The 18,674-nt window shown below is 39.4% G+C and overlaps 1 protein-coding gene across 1 annotated transcript in view; it reads right to left on the bottom strand.

Moving 5' to 3' along the window:
• grid2 (glutamate receptor, ionotropic, delta 2) overlaps positions 1-18,674 on the bottom strand; it is a 1,097,559-nt gene that overhangs the window by 890,078 nt on the left and 188,807 nt on the right. The window contains exon 2 of the mRNA XM_059963403.1: positions 4,976-5,131. Within this exon, the coding sequence (XP_059819386.1) occupies positions 4,976-5,131 (156 nt within the window). The remainder of the gene's footprint in view (positions 1-4,975; positions 5,132-18,674) is intronic.

The raw sequence follows: 18,674 nt of genomic DNA, 5'->3' as shown, positions 1-18,674 counted from the left end.
GTGTCCTTTGTTCTGTCTTTATTTTGGCTTCTCCCTCCAATTTGCCACTTCCTTTTGAACCCACAAACCTGGAAAATCTTACTGAATCAATTAATCTGCTGGATTTCTTATTTTTCTGAGGCACTGAAAAGTGGATTAGAAATTAGAGTGATGCAGGAGACAGCAGATGCTGGGATTTGGAGCAAATAAACCAAATTGCCAGATGAACCAATGAGTCAAGCAGCAACTGTGGTGCCAAATGGGCAGTTGGTGCTATGGGTCAAGCCCTTGCATTAAGAAGATAGCCAGTATATAGAAGTCAGGGAGAGGGGTGAGACACAGGCTGCTAGGAAACAGGCAGAACCAAGTGAGATGGGGGATGATGGGCAGATGGAGACAAGTAGGGAAAGGGAGAACAAATGAAGGTGGATCGGTGAGAGGGTGATGAGCATGTAGTCAGGTGGGGAAGGGTAGATAGTATATGTAATGAGGAGCGTGGGGGGGGGAGACAAGGTGAACAAAGGGAGAGAAACCCTTGGTAGACCTAGTGGGAGGAAGAATTGAACACAGGGGTGTGGGTTATTGGAAAATTAAATATTCATCCCCTTAGGTTTTAGGGTCCTGTGTGGAATGTAAAGTATTGTTCTTCTCTACTGTATTTGGCCTTACCCTGGCAGTGCAGAAATCCGAGAACAGACATATTGGTGTTGGAATGGAAGGGGAGTTGAAATGACATTACCAGGAACATAAAATGATCACTGCAGGTGGGGCACAAGTGCTGCTGTTGGAAAATTTTATAACAGTGTTGGATTGAGACGTAAAATTGTTATTTTGGCGTGAAATTCTTATTTTTCTTGTTGTTTAACTTTCTTATGTTTGCTTGTATTTTTATATAGTCTTCTATAGTACATACATCTAACTGTTCAGTAATTATGGTACAGACGCTTCTGTATTTCCCTTGAAGCTTCTTCATTTTCAGCTGCAGGTATCAGGTTACTTGAATATAGCTATTTTATAGGTTAAATGACCTGACTTGGTCTAACCAAGCAGAGTCCATTGCCAAGAAGGCCTACCAGTGCCTTTACTTCCTGAGAAAGCTGAAGGAAATTGGCCTGTCCCCTAAAACCCTCACTGATTTTTATAGGTGCACCATAGAAAGCATTCTTCTAGGGTGCATCACAACCTGGTATGGAAGTTGTCCTGTCCAAGACTGGAGAACATAGCCCAGCACATCACACAAAACAATCTTCCATCCTTGGATTCGCTTTACACCGCACGCTGTCGGAGCAGTGCTGCCAGGATAATCGAGGACACGATCCACCCAGCCAACACACCTTTTGTCCCTCTTCCCTCTGGGAGAAGGTTCAGGAGCATGAAGATTCGTACGGCCAGATTTGGGAACAGCTTCTTTCCAACTGTGATAAGACTGCTGAACAGATCCTGACCCGAATCTGGGCCATACCTTCCAAATATCCGGACCCGACTTGCACTACCTTACTTTCCTTTTTCTATTTTCTAATTATGATTTATAATTTAAATTTTTATTATATTTACTTCAATTTGTACTTCAGGGAGCGCGAAGCACAGAATCAAATATTGCTGTGATGATTATACACTCTAGTGTCAATTGTTTGGTGACAATAAAGTAAAGTCATTGTTATCACTGAAATTTGTTATCTAGACACTGAATATGTGACAACCATGACTGCTTTTTTCTTTTATTTTCGTAGTCATTCATCTCCTCCTTGTTCATTTTATGTTCTTGTAACATTTATTAAAATAACATAAGGAACAATTTTATGCCTCATTCTTGATTTCTGAAGAAGCTTTGGATCACAAAAGCATCATGATCCAGCACCTGTTAAAATCAATAAGTGGACAATGGAGGAATATTGATAGAATTTGTGGGGCCTCAGAGACTAACAGGTTGTAACCTGTGAGCAATTCCTGCAATACCCAGTAGGTAAGGCCACAGGGAAATATAATTCTAAAGTTTAACACTGACAGCTTCTTTAGACATAACAGAATAAGTGGGATTATTCCAAACGCCTCATGGGACATGGTCAAGATGCCAACTGGCCATGTCCCATGAAAGTAGATAGGCAATATAACTTTTCAATGAACAGTGTGTTGGTATTATACTGTATCATTCATTTAGAGCTGGTATGCACAAGGGTATTCCAAGCAGCTGGCTTGCAGTTGGAAATCCTTTGACTCGGTTACTGCAAATTGGTAGGTTGTCACTGTGCTCAGAAAGAGAATGTGGTCAGAAACTCATTCTTTGCAATTTCCCCAATGGAGCTCTTTGAGACACAGCGTGAGACACATCAGCTGACACACAGGACTTGAGGGATATCCCCACTGCATCGTCTGCCAGTTGTGAGTGATTGGTAGAGGCATGCTGTGCTGAATTCAGGGTGAATGAGGCAAGCACACTGCATTCAGGTTATATTCCCAGCTCTCCACTCAATAAGTATTTAATACAGGATTTTAAAGTAACACAGCACTTAGTTCTGAAACTCCTTTACTAATAACCTTAAAATAAATGTTATTATGGTGATGATAATAGCAGATTATATGATGAGATAATATCAGACAATTTTATTAAATAACAAACATAATGAAATGAAATAATGTAATGAACTGAGGTGAGATGATATAATAATGGGAACACTATTTATAAGAATTCCTTCAGATCATTTACCATCAATTTGGTACATTTATGCTTCACTGTCAAATCCCAGAATTTCCACTTTAACAGTTTTCTCCATAAGCACATGAGTTTTCTCTAGGTCCCTCCCACATTGGAATGCACAGATTAACAGGCAAACTGGTCAGATGGATGTCATTGGGTGGTGCAGGCTCATTGGCCCAGAAGGGCCTGTTACAGTGCTGTATCTCTAAACTAATTCAATAAAAATGTACAGGTATACAAGAAATAGGAGCAGGTGTGGGTCATTTGGCTCCTCATATCTACTCAGTAAGATCAAGTTTGATTTTTATTGCTACATTAATTTGCACAAAATCTCTTCTACTTGATCCCATTAAAAGCCAAATTTCTGCAGAATTTGAATGATTCAAGAAGTCAGCTGTCTCCGTCACCCTACCAAGGATTAGTAGCCCTTGCTGTGAAGCTGAAATTGAGAATGTGTGATCAAAAGACCAAAGGGAGGAAAATTATCAATATGCTCCCTCCACCTCTGTTCTGTCTTTGCCTGGAATGTGTCAGAAAGCCAATACACAGTGCGATTTGGATCTCAGGCAGGCAACAGAGCAAGGTAAACTCCAAGCAATTTCATTCTTCCTGGGATTGAAGATTACTTAAAACTACACCACCTCTTTTCAGACTGTAAACACTCCGAGGATGATAAAGCTTTCAAACAATTAACCAAACTCTATTCTGAGTTTGCAGTACTGTTAAATGTGCCTGAACTTTTCAAATGAATCAACATAACCACATAAAATTTTAGAAGATAGATTTGATGGATTTCTGTGGTAGTGGTGGTGGGGTAATGGGAATGGGAGTGAATATTGGTTGTATTTTTTTCTCTCCTGACCTTTGAAAGAACAGAAGAAGGCATCTTTCAATGTTTGCTTGCTCACAGAAGAGTTAAGACCAGATACATCCCTGTCATCAGTTTTCAGCGTGACAATATAAACTGAAGATCATTCAGCTAATTTCTATTAAATTGTACTTAATCTGTACCTTTGTATACTTCTGTATTTACTTTACCTCATTCAGTACCCTAACCCAGTAAATATCCAAACACCTCCATCAAGGAGGCTCCAGCTGTCATCTACAGCAACTTTCATACCTGGCCATGGTGTTTTTAATGCAGAGAAATGAAAGATTGTGCAACATAGCTATTAACTCAACTCATCTTTGAATCCTGCTGCCAGCAGAATATGTTTCAAGGTACATTGAGAGGGTCCAAGTAGAGCATAAATGATATACCCAAACCACTCAAGGTGCATGAGAAGAACAGTAATGTACATTCCTTGAACGTGTTAGGATTCTTGTAGAAATGCAGAATCAAGACCATTCTCACAAGACCAATCAGCTAATCGTGTCAAACGTAAACTCCAACAATCACAGAAAAGGAACAAATCACAGTGCATAGGAGGTCTTGGCACAAGATCTCCATGAGGCCTTTTAATCCATTACTTCATGCCAAGTTTTGCATTCTATTTGTCTGCTGCTGAATTCAACATTAACAATAGAAAGAAAAACTCAGCAGTTTCTATGAGAATATTGAAAATACACCACATTTGGAGAAAACTTAATTTACAATGAAACAACCAACTCTTCGTTCTTGTTTTAGTTAACAGGAGTCACAATCTAAAGAATTTAAAATTAAAATACACACAAAGCTGAATAATAATAATAATAATAATAATAATAATAATAATAATATCCGTGCTCACTCTTCAATGTTCTTAGTTTAAGCATTCTTGCTTTCATTTGTCATTAGAGAGCTCTCACTCCCATATCAATGGCATCCTGCAATACTGATTATATTACAAACCTCAGGTCTCCAGATCACTGTTGGACAAAACTTGTGCTGACTTTTAGGAGGCACTGTCACCAAACAAGCCTGATATGAAACTAACTCCTTCAGATCACTGACTTCCTTCACACCCTTTCTGATTTTTAATGATAAAATCTGTTAAGTAGACAGATTTGTCCATCTTCTTGCTGGAAGAGTTAAGTTAAATGGTCTTCTTTCTCCAACCAATTCTGTTATAACATTTGATACATTTTATCAAAATAATTAGACCATTTTATTCAGGTACTAAACAATGAGAGTCCACTCAAAGAACATTATTCTACAACATCACAACAGAAAAGTGATTAAAGTGTTTCTATGCATAAATTAATGGAGGTATGAAGAATTTTCTTTCATGAGGTAATCACATTTTGATTAGCATCATGGGCAACCAAGTACAACAATTTGATGCAAATTCCCATAATTACAAGAAAAAAATAACTTCCTACCTTCCTGCACAACTTGGAAGGGGTTGTTGCTGTCCACAAATGTTACAGAAAACGTAATCTTTTCTGTCTGAAGAATGTCCTCATTTGTGTTGAGGTCAGTAACAGCTAGGCGAAATGCTTCATCATCTTTCTTGGCAGTTTCATCAAAAATTGCTCCTGTTTAAATAAAAAAGTAATATTTTACTGAACTGTGACCATTGATACCATCTGAGCTCTCAATTTTAATGACTAATGACAGTCCCAGATCAAGAAGGTACAAGTTTAGTCTATATTGTTATGTATGGGCTGTAGCATAGAGAATCTTGTCAGTCCATGTGTCACTTTCATGGAAACCACATCCAGAAATATATAGCTGAATTTCCAAATACATTAAAGTTTTTGTTTCAGTTATGCTGCAAGTACTGTGGTTAAAAAAGGAAGTGTAGGCAAAGAAACTCTTAAAATGTCTGTTGCAGCTCAGTGCCTCTGCCTCTGAGTGATGCTTGTCCCATTTTGGATTCTGGAAAATATCATTGCAGCTGGTACTCTACTGTGGTATGGGAAGTGACTTAAGTGTTGAAGGAGCAATCCTTCCAGATGAACAATACATAGATATCCCGCTGCCTTGGAATTGTTTGCATACTTTCCTTGGGCCCAACTTCCTCTTCCAGCACATCCATAAGACCAACCATACAACCCTAATTACTACTGTTTAATGGCATTATGACGTTGATCCTTCTGTAGTAAACCACACTTTGATTTTTAATCTCTTACTATCTTTCCTTTTGGTTAGTCCTGATGAAGGGTCTCAGCCCGAAATGTCGACAGTGCTTCTCCCTATAGATGCTGCCTGGCCTGCTGTGCTCCAGCAGCATTTTCAGTGTGCTGTTGTTTGAATTTCCAGCATCTGCAGAATTCCTCGTGTTTGATTTTTAATTGTTCTGTCTTGTAAAAATAGTATATAATTTATGTCTGATTTATGTTTTTCTTCTTGTGAGAGCCTCTGTAGGTTTCTCATTGCAGCTGTGCACACGTTTTTGTGCATATGACAATAAACTTGACTTTGACTTTGTGAAGGCATCTCTGGCTTAATCCACACTAGCACTGGACTTCTGTGCAGAATTGGAGTAATAACTGGTAATACTGTACTCTGAATTTGAGGTGGATGGGTTTTTCAATAAACTAAACCTTCTCAGGTGGACATAACAGACTCCACATCCCTATTTTACTGACTACCCTGGACAATATCTGATCTGCAAAACCTGAAACGATATCCATTCACTTACTATATATCATTGCTGTATGAAGAATTTGGCCATGTGCAAACCTGCTATATGCATTGTGACTTCACTTCAGAACTTCAGTATCACATTACAAGCAATTTGTAATATCTCAAGGCTATGGTTTGCATTGACTCCTATGTTTCACAATTCCAACATCCCAAATCGAAACCTTTCCAACAGTATCTTCCAAGGTCATGTTTGACAATGATTAATAACACTGTTGCCATCTAGAGAATCGCTCATTGGAGTAAGAAACATTTTATAGTTGGTCTAACAAACAATGAGGAAGCCACTTAAATAATCACTGTTAATGAGCGGAAAGAGTAATTCCAGTAAGAAATGATGCGATATATTTTGAAATTAAACCCTAGGTGGAGGTAATGAAGGTCAAATTGCACTAATGGTGATGAAAAAGTATAATCACTGTGAATTACCTGCAGGTTCAATTAATCCAAGCCTATAATGGTACCAATAAATTCTTTATATGTCACCAATGAGTGTAAGTCACATTTCTTTTTTTTTAAATCTTTTGTACAATGCAGACTTACATTCAATCACACTTAGGAATCATGGCAGATTACAATGTCTTTATATAGGAGAATTTCAATTTCCTTTTTGAGATGTTTTCCTTTGCCAGTCTTTTTAGGGTTAAAGATGTTTCCATTCCAGTTCCACAGGTATTGATGAGGATTACCTATAGCTGGGGCAAGAGGTATTGAGAGTGTGCAGCGTAAGTTAATTGGGTCCACTTCTTATGGTACTTTGGTTGTCCTTCCATGTGCTCCTGAAAACACAGTCAAGTTTCTCAATACCACTGCTTCTTCATAACAGGGGAGTCACACATCAAGGTTTCACATGAGATTACAGGGATGTTACACATTTTCTAGGAGTCTTTGAGAACTGGCTTGAATTGTTTTCTTGGCCTTGTACTCATGACCTTTCCATGTTACAGTTTGGAGTAAAATGGTTTGGGTGTCTGATGTCAAATGTGAACAAAATGGTCAACCAATCTGAGCTGCTGAGTTTGATTTCAGTGCTGGGGACGGGGGCTGGAAAAGAACACTTGATTGACTTACCTACCCTGTAAGTGGATTGGGATAATCCTGTGCCCTATACTATATGGTTCAAGACACATTGAAATCCACAAAAAATAGTGTTTAGGGAGCTCAGTGGGACTGGGCTTTCAATACTTTAATGAGTGAAATCTTATTCCCAGAATGCTCCATGGGTTTATTCCTTGGAGTGTACAGTAATAAGGGGTATCCTTATTCAAACTGATTAGAGAAGTTTAAAGGTATTTAAAGGGGTAGAAGTTCCACTCATGGAAGAATCATGGACAAAAGGATATTGCTTTAAGTGACCAGTTCCATATCTTGTAACTGGGGTGCGAAGGAATTTCTTTTCTCAGAGAGGTGAAACGTTGAAATCATCTGACTTTGAGGATCATAGAACCAGGTCATAAAATATATGAAAGGTGGAGAAAGTCAAATAGTTGAAAGTGAGTAGCTGAGGGTAATGAAGAACTGGGACTAAAGAGAAGTTGAGAACCACATGGGTCAACCATGAGGATGGTGGGACAGGTTTGAAGAGTTTGGTAGATTACTCCTGCTCCTGTTTTTATGTGTTTTTGTGTGAATCCAGTGGCAGACATGCACACGCCTATTTTCATGGACAAATTTCTGACATCCAGATTGAAGAGTAATGTTATTCTTCTGCCATCCCTGGTGGCCTCCTAAAGCTTTCAGTGCAACATGAATCAGAATCAGGTTTAATATCACTGGAATATGTCATGAAATTTGTTCTTTTATGGCAGCTAAATAAATGATAGAACTATAAATTACAATAAGAAATGCATTTAAAAAATTAAATTAAATAAGTAGTGCAAAAAGGACAAAAACAATATCAAGCTAATATACATAAGTTGATTGTTGATTCAGAAATCTGATGATGAAGAGGAAGAAACTATTCCTAGAACATTGGGTGTGTGATTTCCAGCTTCTGTACCTCTCCTTGTTGGTAGCAATGAGAATAATGTGGGATGGGTATCCATAAAGATAGATGCTGCCTTTCTGAGGCATCAATTTTTGAAGGTGTCCTTAGTGCTTGGGAGGCTAGAGACCATGCTGGAGATAGCCTAGCTTGCAACTATCTGTAGCTTTTTTCCAATCCTGTGCAGTGACCCCTCAATACCAGACAGAGATGCAACCAGTTAGAATGCTTTCCACAGTACATCTGTCGAAATTTGCAAAAGTCTTTGATGTCATAGCATATCTCCTCAAACTCCTGATGAAATATAGCAGCTGTTGTGCCTTCTTTGGAATTGCATCAATTCGTTGGGCCCAGGATAGACCTTCAGAGATGTTGAAACCCAGGAGCTTGAAAGTGCTAATGCCCCAAAGAGGACTAATGAGGACTTGTTCCATTGACTTCCTCTTCCTGAAGTTCACAATAAATTCTTTAGTCTTACTGATGTTGAGTGAAAAGGTGTTGTTAGAACACCACTCAACAACTGATCTATCTCATACCTGTATGCCTTCTCATCACCATCTGAAAATCTGTCAATAATTGGAATTGGAAAATTTATAGATGCCATTTGAACTGTGCCTAGCCACACAGTCATGGGTGTAAAGACAGTGGTGCTGTAGGTTAAGTACATATCCTTGGGGTGCGCCAGTGTCAATTATCAGTGATGAGGAGATGTTATTTCTGGTCTGTACTGACTGTGGTCCTGATGAAGAAGTCCAGTTGTAGCAGGAGGTACAGAGTTCCAGGCTTTAGAGCTTGTTGATGAGTACAGAGGGTATAATTATGTTGAACGATGAGCCATAATCAACAAACAACAGCCTGACCCATGTATGCTTAACAATTGAATTGAATATTGAATTGACTTTATCATCCTTCAAATACATGAGGAATAAAAATCTTTACATTATGTCTGAATGTGCAATGGGCAATTTATAGTAATTTGTAGTAAGTAGTATGCACAACAAGACAGTCAATATAACATAGAAATACAATTGTGTCAGCATGAATTAATCAGTCTGATGACCTGGTGGAAGAAGCTGTCCTGGAGCCTGTTGGTCCTGGCTTTTATGGTACTGTTTCCCAAATGGTACCAGCTGGAACAGTTTGTGGATGGGGTGACTCGGGTCCCCAGTGAATATTTAGGCCCTTTTTACGCACCTGTCTCTGTAAATGTCCTGAATAGTGGGAAGTTCACATTTACAGATATGCTGGGCTGTCTGCAACACTCTCTACAGATTGAGGTAAGTGCAGTTCCCGTACCAAGCAGTGATGCAGCTAGTCGTTTTGCTCTGAATTGTGCCTCTGTAGATAGTTCTTATGATTTGGTGACTCATGCTCTATTTCTTCAACCTTCTGAGGGGATTTTGGCAGCACCGCTGTGCTTAGTTTTGAAGTCTGCAATGGACCTTGCCATAAGCTGCGGGTGTTGTTGTTGGGCAGTTATGCCTGGATCTTGTCTCTGTTTTGCCATTTCACTGCCTTGATGACTTTGCGCAGATCATAGTTGCATTGCTTGAGTTTCTGTTGGTTATCAGCAATGTAAGCTCTGTCTTTCAGGGTAAGTGCAGCTTGCACAGAACTGTTGATCCAGGTTATCTGGTTTGGATAGACCCTGACTGATTTTTGGGGGACAACATCCTCAATGTACTTCCGGATGAAGCTCATGATCCCTTCTGTGAACTCGGAGACATCCTCATCACGAACAACATCCCAGTTCAGGTGATCAAAGGCCAAATGGAAAGATAACGAGATTGCATCCACTGTAGACCTATTGTGGCAATAGGTAAATGCATTGTTTCCAGGAGCAGTTCTGGCTATGATCAAACTCTCAAAGTAGTTCATCAGAGTAGATGTGCGTGTAACTGGTGATCGTCATTGATGTAGCTCACGCTGCTCTTCTTGGGCATTGGTATGATTGTCCCCCTTTTGAAGGAGGTAGGAACCTCTGACTACAGCTGTGAGAGATTGAAAATGACTTGAACACTCCTGCCAATTGATTGTCACAGATTTTCAGTGCCCCACCAGGTACATCATCAGGGCCTGACGACTTGTGAGTCGTCTCAAAAGATGTTCTGATTTTCGACTCTGACCCCCTCGTTGCTGTGGTTTTATTTTCCCTTTCAATACGTGCATAAGAGATGCTGAGCTAATCTGGGAGTTAAACATCACAGCATTCATGATGATAGGTTTCACCTTGTAAGAAGTAATGGCCTGCAAAAGCCTACCAAAGCTGGCGTGCCTCCAATTCCATCTCTGACTTCAATCTAATTGTTTGGGGGTTTTTTTGCACTTAAAATAGCCTTCCTCGGGTCATCAATGCATTTCTTTTACAGTTCTGAATCCCTGAAAATGGTGAGTATCTGGTAATGGCCCCAGCTGTTTATATATGGGTAAATCCCATTCCATCCCTATAATCATTAAATTTACATATAATCATTTACATATGCACGTATAATGTGTTTAACACATCTTTCCAAACTTGTCCTGATGCAACTTATTTGTATAGGACTTGACAACAGTCAAAGATGAAGAAAGAAAATGTGTTTAAACTTAATCAGCTTACACTCACAAATTATATTCTTAGAAAAGGACTTGTATTGATATAGTGGCTTTTAACCCTAAGACCATTTAGGGTAAATGAGTGTACAGAAGCCTGAAACCATGTACAACTAGGCTCAAGGACAGTTTTTAATCTGCTGTTATAAAACTATTGAGTAGACTTTTTGTACCATAAAATGGAACTTTTACCTCATAATCTATCTCATCTTGGCTTTTATCTTTAGTGTCTGCCTGCAATGCACTTTCTCTGTAACTGTAACACTATTTAAGGTGGGGAGTTATATGGGAGGCAGGATTTAAGGGTTGGCATAACATTGTGGGCCGAAGGGCCTGTACTGTGCTGTACTATTCTATGCTCTATATTCTTCATCAAGTTATTGCTTTTCTTTTATGCTGCCTCGATGTATTGATGTGATGAGATGTTCTGAATAGAGATGGCATACAAAGTAATAGTTCAGGTTGTACCTCAGTGCATGGGATGATAATAAACCAATTTACCTATTAATTTATGTTTAATTGTCACTGTAAAGTGACCAATGCATTTCATAGGTGGTGAACAAGCTCTCACAAATAGCAAAGAAATAAAGATAAGATAATCTACAGTATCTCCATAATGGTGGTTAAACAGTGAATATTGACAAGGTAAGTATTCCTTTGCCCTTTAAAAGCAGCAATAAAATCTAAGGCCATCCTCATTTTAATGTACCATCCGAAAAATGGCACCTTCAATTCTGCAATGATCATTGAATATTGCATGGGAGTGTCAATCTAAACTAAATAAGTAGCCTGCTAGGAAAAAGCAAAACACATCAACCGAATCATAACTGAGAAATATGTGTGAAGGTAGAATGCAGATGTGTTATTAGCTGAGGCAATGGACCCTTGGATCTCAGATAGAAGAATCTACTTTTTTTTTAATAACAGATAATGCTTTCGAATGCAACAAATAATCTTCAAAAGACATTATTATAGAAGTAGCTATACTCTTTACTGAATGAAAGGAGGGTTTTTTTTGGTAATTTATTAATTTTAAGATCATGGAAATTTAGGGATTAACTTACTAATGTTGGAGTTCAGGGGCTCTATGAATGATGTAAACATCAGCTCACACTGTTTCAGGGCAACTGGGGAATTTAAATTCACTTAGTGAAGCAATCTGGAATAAAAAAAAATAATCTAGTATCATTACAAGAGAAAGACATTTAGTACATTAACACCCATAGCAGAGGGAGTTCTCCTGTTAGTAATTGTTCTAGCCTGTATGTGACCCCAGGCTCACAGTAATGTAGCTGATGTTTAATATCCATGAGATTGCCTGACATACCACTTATTTCAGGGGTCATTAGGACTGAGCGATAACCAACAATCTGGAACATATTTTTCTGAGACCTCAGATCTGGGCTACAGAGCAGCACTTCTGTAATTTTTTAACACGCTCTCTCTCTCTCTCTCTTATTATAGCACTGAAATATTGGGGAATACATCTTCCAGTCTCTGGAGTGAAGCTTTGTTTTATGTCCTGCTTTCCTAATGCTTTTTTATTGATTACCATTCTTAGCAGTTTAGGAGTTAACAATCTAGATTGCAACTGTCCTACTTGACTGCATCCTTGCTTAACAAGGGGCATAGCTTTCTTTATAAGCCATCCTGTTGACAGATAATAAAAGCAGAGATAACATATGATGCTTGTACTCAATTGAAATCAGTGTGTAGACTTGAACAGTTAATTTGGCAGGTTTGTGGATATCAAGTCATGTGGTTCCATTCAGTCACTCTTCAGAGATCTTTCATTTAAATAATGGTGAAAATCTCAGCCAAGTTACTAAACCAATGATAGCAAATGGTACAGATGTGTTTAACATTATGAGAGGCAGATAGTAAATCTTTTCCCAGTGTGAGTAAAGTCTAAAACTTGAGGGAATAGATTTATGGTTGAGAGAGACTTGAGGGGCAACTGTTTCCCACAAATGGTGGCGAGTATACGTAATGATCTGCCAGAGTAAGTGGTTGAGGCAGGTACGGTAGTATCATTGGAGGAGCACTTGAAATAGTACATGGAGGGATACAGGCAGAACACAAGAAATTTGCATGGGCATCATGTTTGGCATAGAAAGGGCTTGCTAGTGTTGTATTGCTCTATGACTCTAAGTAAAATCTGGAGAGGATTTTTACTGCAATTCTTTCAGTCAGTTTTGAAAAAATAAATGAAATAACCATTAATTAAGAAACAAAACATCAACATTTCTCTGTGTGTTATTAATCCAACTCAGAGACATACAGTACAGAAACAGGCTCCTTGGCCTGACTGGTCCGTGTCCATGCAGGCTAGTCCTATTAGCCCATACTTGCTTTCATAACCTTCTAAAACTTTCCTAGCCATGTCCCTGCCCAACCGTCTTTTAAAAATTGTTAGTGTACCTGCTCCATATAGATTCCACTCTCTGAGTAAAAAAATGCCTCTCAAGTTCCTATTAAGCTCCTTTATTAAGCCATGACACTCATTAAACTAAAATGCAAATACTTGCCATTCTGCTGCTTAAGCTGTAGTGTTTTCTCTGTGTGCATGTGTGTGTGTGTGTGTGTGTATATATATGTATAGAGGGAGACTATGTATGTGTGCTGTGATGGGAAAGCATATGTGGTGCCTGTATATCGGTTTGAGTTAATTTGCAGCAGTTTCTAATTAATTATTAATTCCTCTTGTCACTAAATGTGGTCAGATAAATCATTCAACTGTTAGGCTAGCTCAGAATGTAATAAAATACATTCCAGTAATTTCAATTTTAAAACAAATGATCTGAAATGAACAGATGAGCCATCTTCTTGAACTGCTGCAGTCCTCTAAGTGTGGATACACCCACAATATTGTTTGGGAGGTAGTTCCAGGACTTTGACCCAGGAATAGTAAAGGAACCATAATATACTGCAAAGTCAGAATAGTGTGAATAACTTCAAGTTTATAGTATCCCCATAGCTTTATTGCCCTTGTCCGTCAGTTTTGTGGTGGGTATATGTTTGGTAAGAAGACTAATACTACTCACATTGCTCACCAAAGACTTACACAATTACAATAAGATTCCTTTTCTCCTGTATTCAAATCCTCTGGTAATAACAGATAGCATACCAGTTGTTGTCCTCGTTAAATTTATCATCATATGCACAGGTATGGACAGATATAGTGAGGTACTGGTACAATGAAAACCTTGTTTGTAGCAACATCATAGGCATTGTATAAAATAAAATACAAAAATTAGAATACATAAGCAAGGATGTAATGCTGAGGCTTTTTAAAGCACTGGTGAGGCCTCACTTGGAGTACTGTGAGCAGTTTTGAGCCCATTATCTTAGAAAGTATGTGCACACGCTGGAGAGGGTTCAAAGGAAGTTCACGAAAATTATTCCAAGATTGAACAGCTTGTCATACGAAGATTGCTTGATGGCTTTGGGTTTCTATTATCTTGAAATCAGAAGAATGAGGGGAGCCTTAATTGAAACCTATGGAATGGCGAAAGGCCTTGATAGAGTGGATGTGGAGAGGATGTTTCCTATGGTGGGAGAGGCTAAGACCAGAGACCACAGCCTCAGAATTGGGGGGCTTCTTTGCAGAATGGGGATGAGGAGGAATTTCTTTAGCCAGGGAGTGGTGAATCTGTGGAATTCATTGCCACAGGCAACTGTGGAGGCCACCTCTTTATGTATAGTTAAGACAGAGACTGATAGATTCTTGATCGGTAAGGGCATGAAGAGAAATGGGGAGAAGGCAGGAGATTGGAGCTGAGAGGAAAAATTGGATCAGCCATGATGAAATGACGGAGCAGGATCAATTGGCCAAATAGCCTACTTCTGTGTCTATATCTTATGGTCTTATGTGAATTCAGAAAACAACACACAGAATATCAATTTTACATAAATTATACAACATAATAAAGAAAAATTTTTGGCAAAATAAGACCCGATTGGAATAATAAAGCACAAAGTGAATGGTAGTACAAGAGGTGACCCATAGTGTTCCTGTGCCGAGGTAGGGTTTGAGCTGTCCAGGTCATTTCAAGAACCTGATGTTGTAAAAAGTAGCTTTATACTGCACCTACGCACTAACTTTCAGTGACTTGTGTACAATTGCTCATAGGCTCTGTGGAACCTCAATGCTATCCAGTCTTCCCACAGGTAACCATATAACCAGATAAGATGCTTGGAAGTAGGTACAATGGGGATATAACCATATAACCATGTAACAATTACAGCTCGGAAACAGGCTATCTCAGTTCTCACCTTGTCCCACCGACCTGCACTCAGCCCATAACCCTCCATTCCCTTCCTGTCCATATACCTATCCAATTTTACTTTAAATGACAATACTGAACCTGTCTCTACCACTTCTACTGGAAGCTTGTTTCACACAGCTACCACTCTCTGAGTTAGGAAATTCCCCCTCGAGTTACCCTTAAACTTTTGCCCCCTAACTCTCAACTCATGTCCTCTTGTTTGAATCTCCCCTACTCTCAATGGAAAAAGTCTATCCATGTCAACTCTATCTATCCCCCTCATAATTTTAAATACCTCCATCAAGTCCCCCCTCAACCTTCTACACTCCTAAGACCTAACTTGTTCAACCTGCTGAAACCCAGGTAATATTCAAGTAAATCTTCTCTGTACTCTCTCTATTTTGTTGACACCTTTCCTATAATTTGGTGACCAGAGCTGTACACAATACTCCAAATTCGGCCTTACCAATGCTTTGTACAATTTTAACATTACATCCCAACTCCTATACTCAATGCTCTGATTTATAAAGGCCAGCATACCAAAAGCTTTCTTCACCACCCTATCCACACGAGATTCCACCTTCAGGGAACTATGCACCATTATTTCTAGATCACTTTGTTCTACTGCATTCTTCAATGCCCTACCATTTACCATGTATGTCCTCTTTTGATTATTCCTACCAAAATGTAGCACCTCACACTTATCAGCATTAAACTCCATCTGCCATCTTTCAGCCCACTTTTCTAACTGGCCTAAATCTCTCTGCAAGCTTTAAAAACCTACTTCATTATTACAATGCCACCTATCTTCATATCTTCTGCATAATTACTAATCCAATTTACCACCCCATCATCCAGATCATTGATGTATATGACAAACAACATTGGATCCAGTACAGAACATTGAGGCACACCACTAGTCACTGGCCTCCAACCTGACAAACATATATCTACCACTACTCTCTGGCATTTCCCATCCAGCCATCGTTGAATCCATTTTACTACTTCAATATTAATACCTAACGATTGAACCTTCCTAACTAACCTTATGTGCAGAACCTTGTCAAAGGCCTTACTGAAGTCCATATAGACAACATCCACTACTTTACCCTCATCAACTTTCCTAGTAACCTCTTCAAAAAATTCAATGATTTGTCAAACATGACCTTTCATGCACAAATCCATGTTGACTGTTCCTAATCAGACCCTGTCTATCCAGATAATTATATATACCATCTCTAAAAATACTTTCCATTAATTTACCCACCACTGACATCAAACTTACAGGCCTATAATTGCTAGGTTTACTATTAGAACTCTTTTTAAACAATGGAACAACATGAGCAATACGCCAATCCTCTGAAACCATCCCCATTTCTAATGACATTTGAAATATTTCTGTCAGGGCCCTTGCTATTTCTACAATAACTTCCCTCAAGGTCCTAGGGGACATCCTGTCAGGACCTGGAGATTTATCCACTTTTATATTCCTTAAAAGTGCCAGTATTTCCTCCTCCTTAATTGTCGTAATTTCCATAACTTCCCAACATGTACAAACAAGTTGGATGAACTCAGCAGGTTGGGCAGCATCAGTTGAAACGAGCAGTCAACACTTCGGGAGGAGACCCTTTGTCAGGACTGAAGAAGGAGGGGGCAGGGGCCCTATAAAGAAGGTTGGGGGAGGGTGGAAGGTGCCAGGTGAAAAAGCAATCAGAGGAAAGATCAAGGGGTGGGGGAGGGGAAGCAAGGAGGGGATAGGCGGGAAAGAAGGAGGAGAAATGTAAGAGGAAGGCACTATGGGTAGTAGAAGAAGGCAGAATCATGAGAGAGGTGATAGGCAGCTAGAAGAGGAGGCAGAGTGAAAGTGGGATGGCAGAAGGGAGAGGGAGGGAATTACCGGAATTTGGAGAATTCCATAACTTCCCTACTTGTTTCCCTTACCTTAGACAATTCAATATCCTTCTCCTTAGTGAATACTGAAGAAAATAAATTGTTCAAAATCTCCCCCATCTCTTTTGGCTCCACACATAGCTGTCGCTCTGTTTCTCTAAGGGACCAACTTTATCTCTCACTATCCTTTTGCGATGAATATAGCTGTAGAAACCCTTTGGATTTATTTTCACCTTATTTGCCAAAGCAACCTTATATCTTCTTTTAACTTTTCTAATTTCATTCTTAAGATCCAACTTGAACTTCCTCACAGACAGGACCCAGGCTTAAAAATAAGGGACAAGCTCTCCTCTACAATCACTCTGAGCACCAGTGCCCCACAAGGCTGTGTACTCAGCCCCCTGCTGTATTCACTGTACACCCATAATTGTGTAGTCGAGTTTCCATTGAACTCAATATATGAGTTTGCTAATGACACCACAATTGTAGGCCGTATCTTGGGTAATGATGAGTCTGAGTACAGAGAGGAAATTAAAAACCTGGTGGCATGGTGCGAAGACAATAACCTATCCTCAACGTCAGCAAGACAAAGGAATTTGTTGTTGATGTCAGAAGGAGTAGCAGACCGCACGACCCCACCTGTTGCACAGGTGGAACAGGTCAAAAGCTTTACGTTCCTTGGGGTGAATATCACAAATGACCTGACTTGGTCTAACCAAGCAGAGTCCACTGCCAAAAAGGCCCACCAGTGCTTTTACTTCCTGAGAAAGCTGAAGAAATTTGGCCTGTCCCCTAAAACCCTCACTAATTTTTATGGATGCACCATAGAAAGCATTCTTCTAGGGTGCATCACAACCTGGTCTGGAAGTTGTCCTGTCCAAGACCAGACGGAGCTGCAGAAGATCATGAACATAGCCCAGCACATCACACAAACCAATCTTCCATCCTTGGACTCACTTTACACAGCACGCTGTCGGAGCAGTGCTGCCAGGATAATCAAGGACACGACCCATCCAGCCAACACACTTTTTGTCCCTCTTCCCTTCAGGAGAAGGTTCAGGAGCTTGAAGATTCGTACAGCCAGATTTGGGAACAGCTTCTTTCCAACTGTGATAAGACTGCTGAATGGACCCTGACCCGGATCTGGGCCATAACTTCCAAATATCTGGACCTGACTTGCACTACCTTACTTTCCCTTTTCTATTTTCTAATTATGATTTATGATTTAAATTTTATTAAATCATATTATATTTACTTTGATTTGTACTTCAGGGAGCATGGTGCAGAATCAAATATCGCTGTGATGATTGTACACTCTAGTATCAATTGCTTGGTGACAATAAAGTAAAGATTCTTTTTACATTCTTTATATTCCTCGAGCACTTCACTTACTCCATGCTGCCTATATTTATTGTAGTTATCTCCCTTTTTCCGAACCAAGTTTTCAATATCCCTTGAAAACCATGGCGTTCTCAAACTTTTAACCTTTCCTTTCAACCTAAAAGGAACATAAAGATTCTGTACCCTCAAAATTTCACCTTTAAATGACCTCCATTTCTCTATTACATCCTTCCCATAAAACAAATTGTCCCAATCCACTCCTTCTACATCCTTTCACATTTCCTCAATGTTAGCCTTTCAAAGAGTAACAAATACTCTGCTGACTGCTTACTTGCCCCCAAGTTGATGACCTTACAT

Source organism: Hypanus sabinus, chromosome 3, assembly GCF_030144855.1.
Source record: "Hypanus sabinus isolate sHypSab1 chromosome 3, sHypSab1.hap1, whole genome shotgun sequence".
NCBI lineage: Eukaryota > Metazoa > Chordata > Chondrichthyes > Myliobatiformes > Dasyatidae > Hypanus > Hypanus sabinus.
This window is presented reverse-complemented; position numbering and strand designations above follow the sequence as displayed.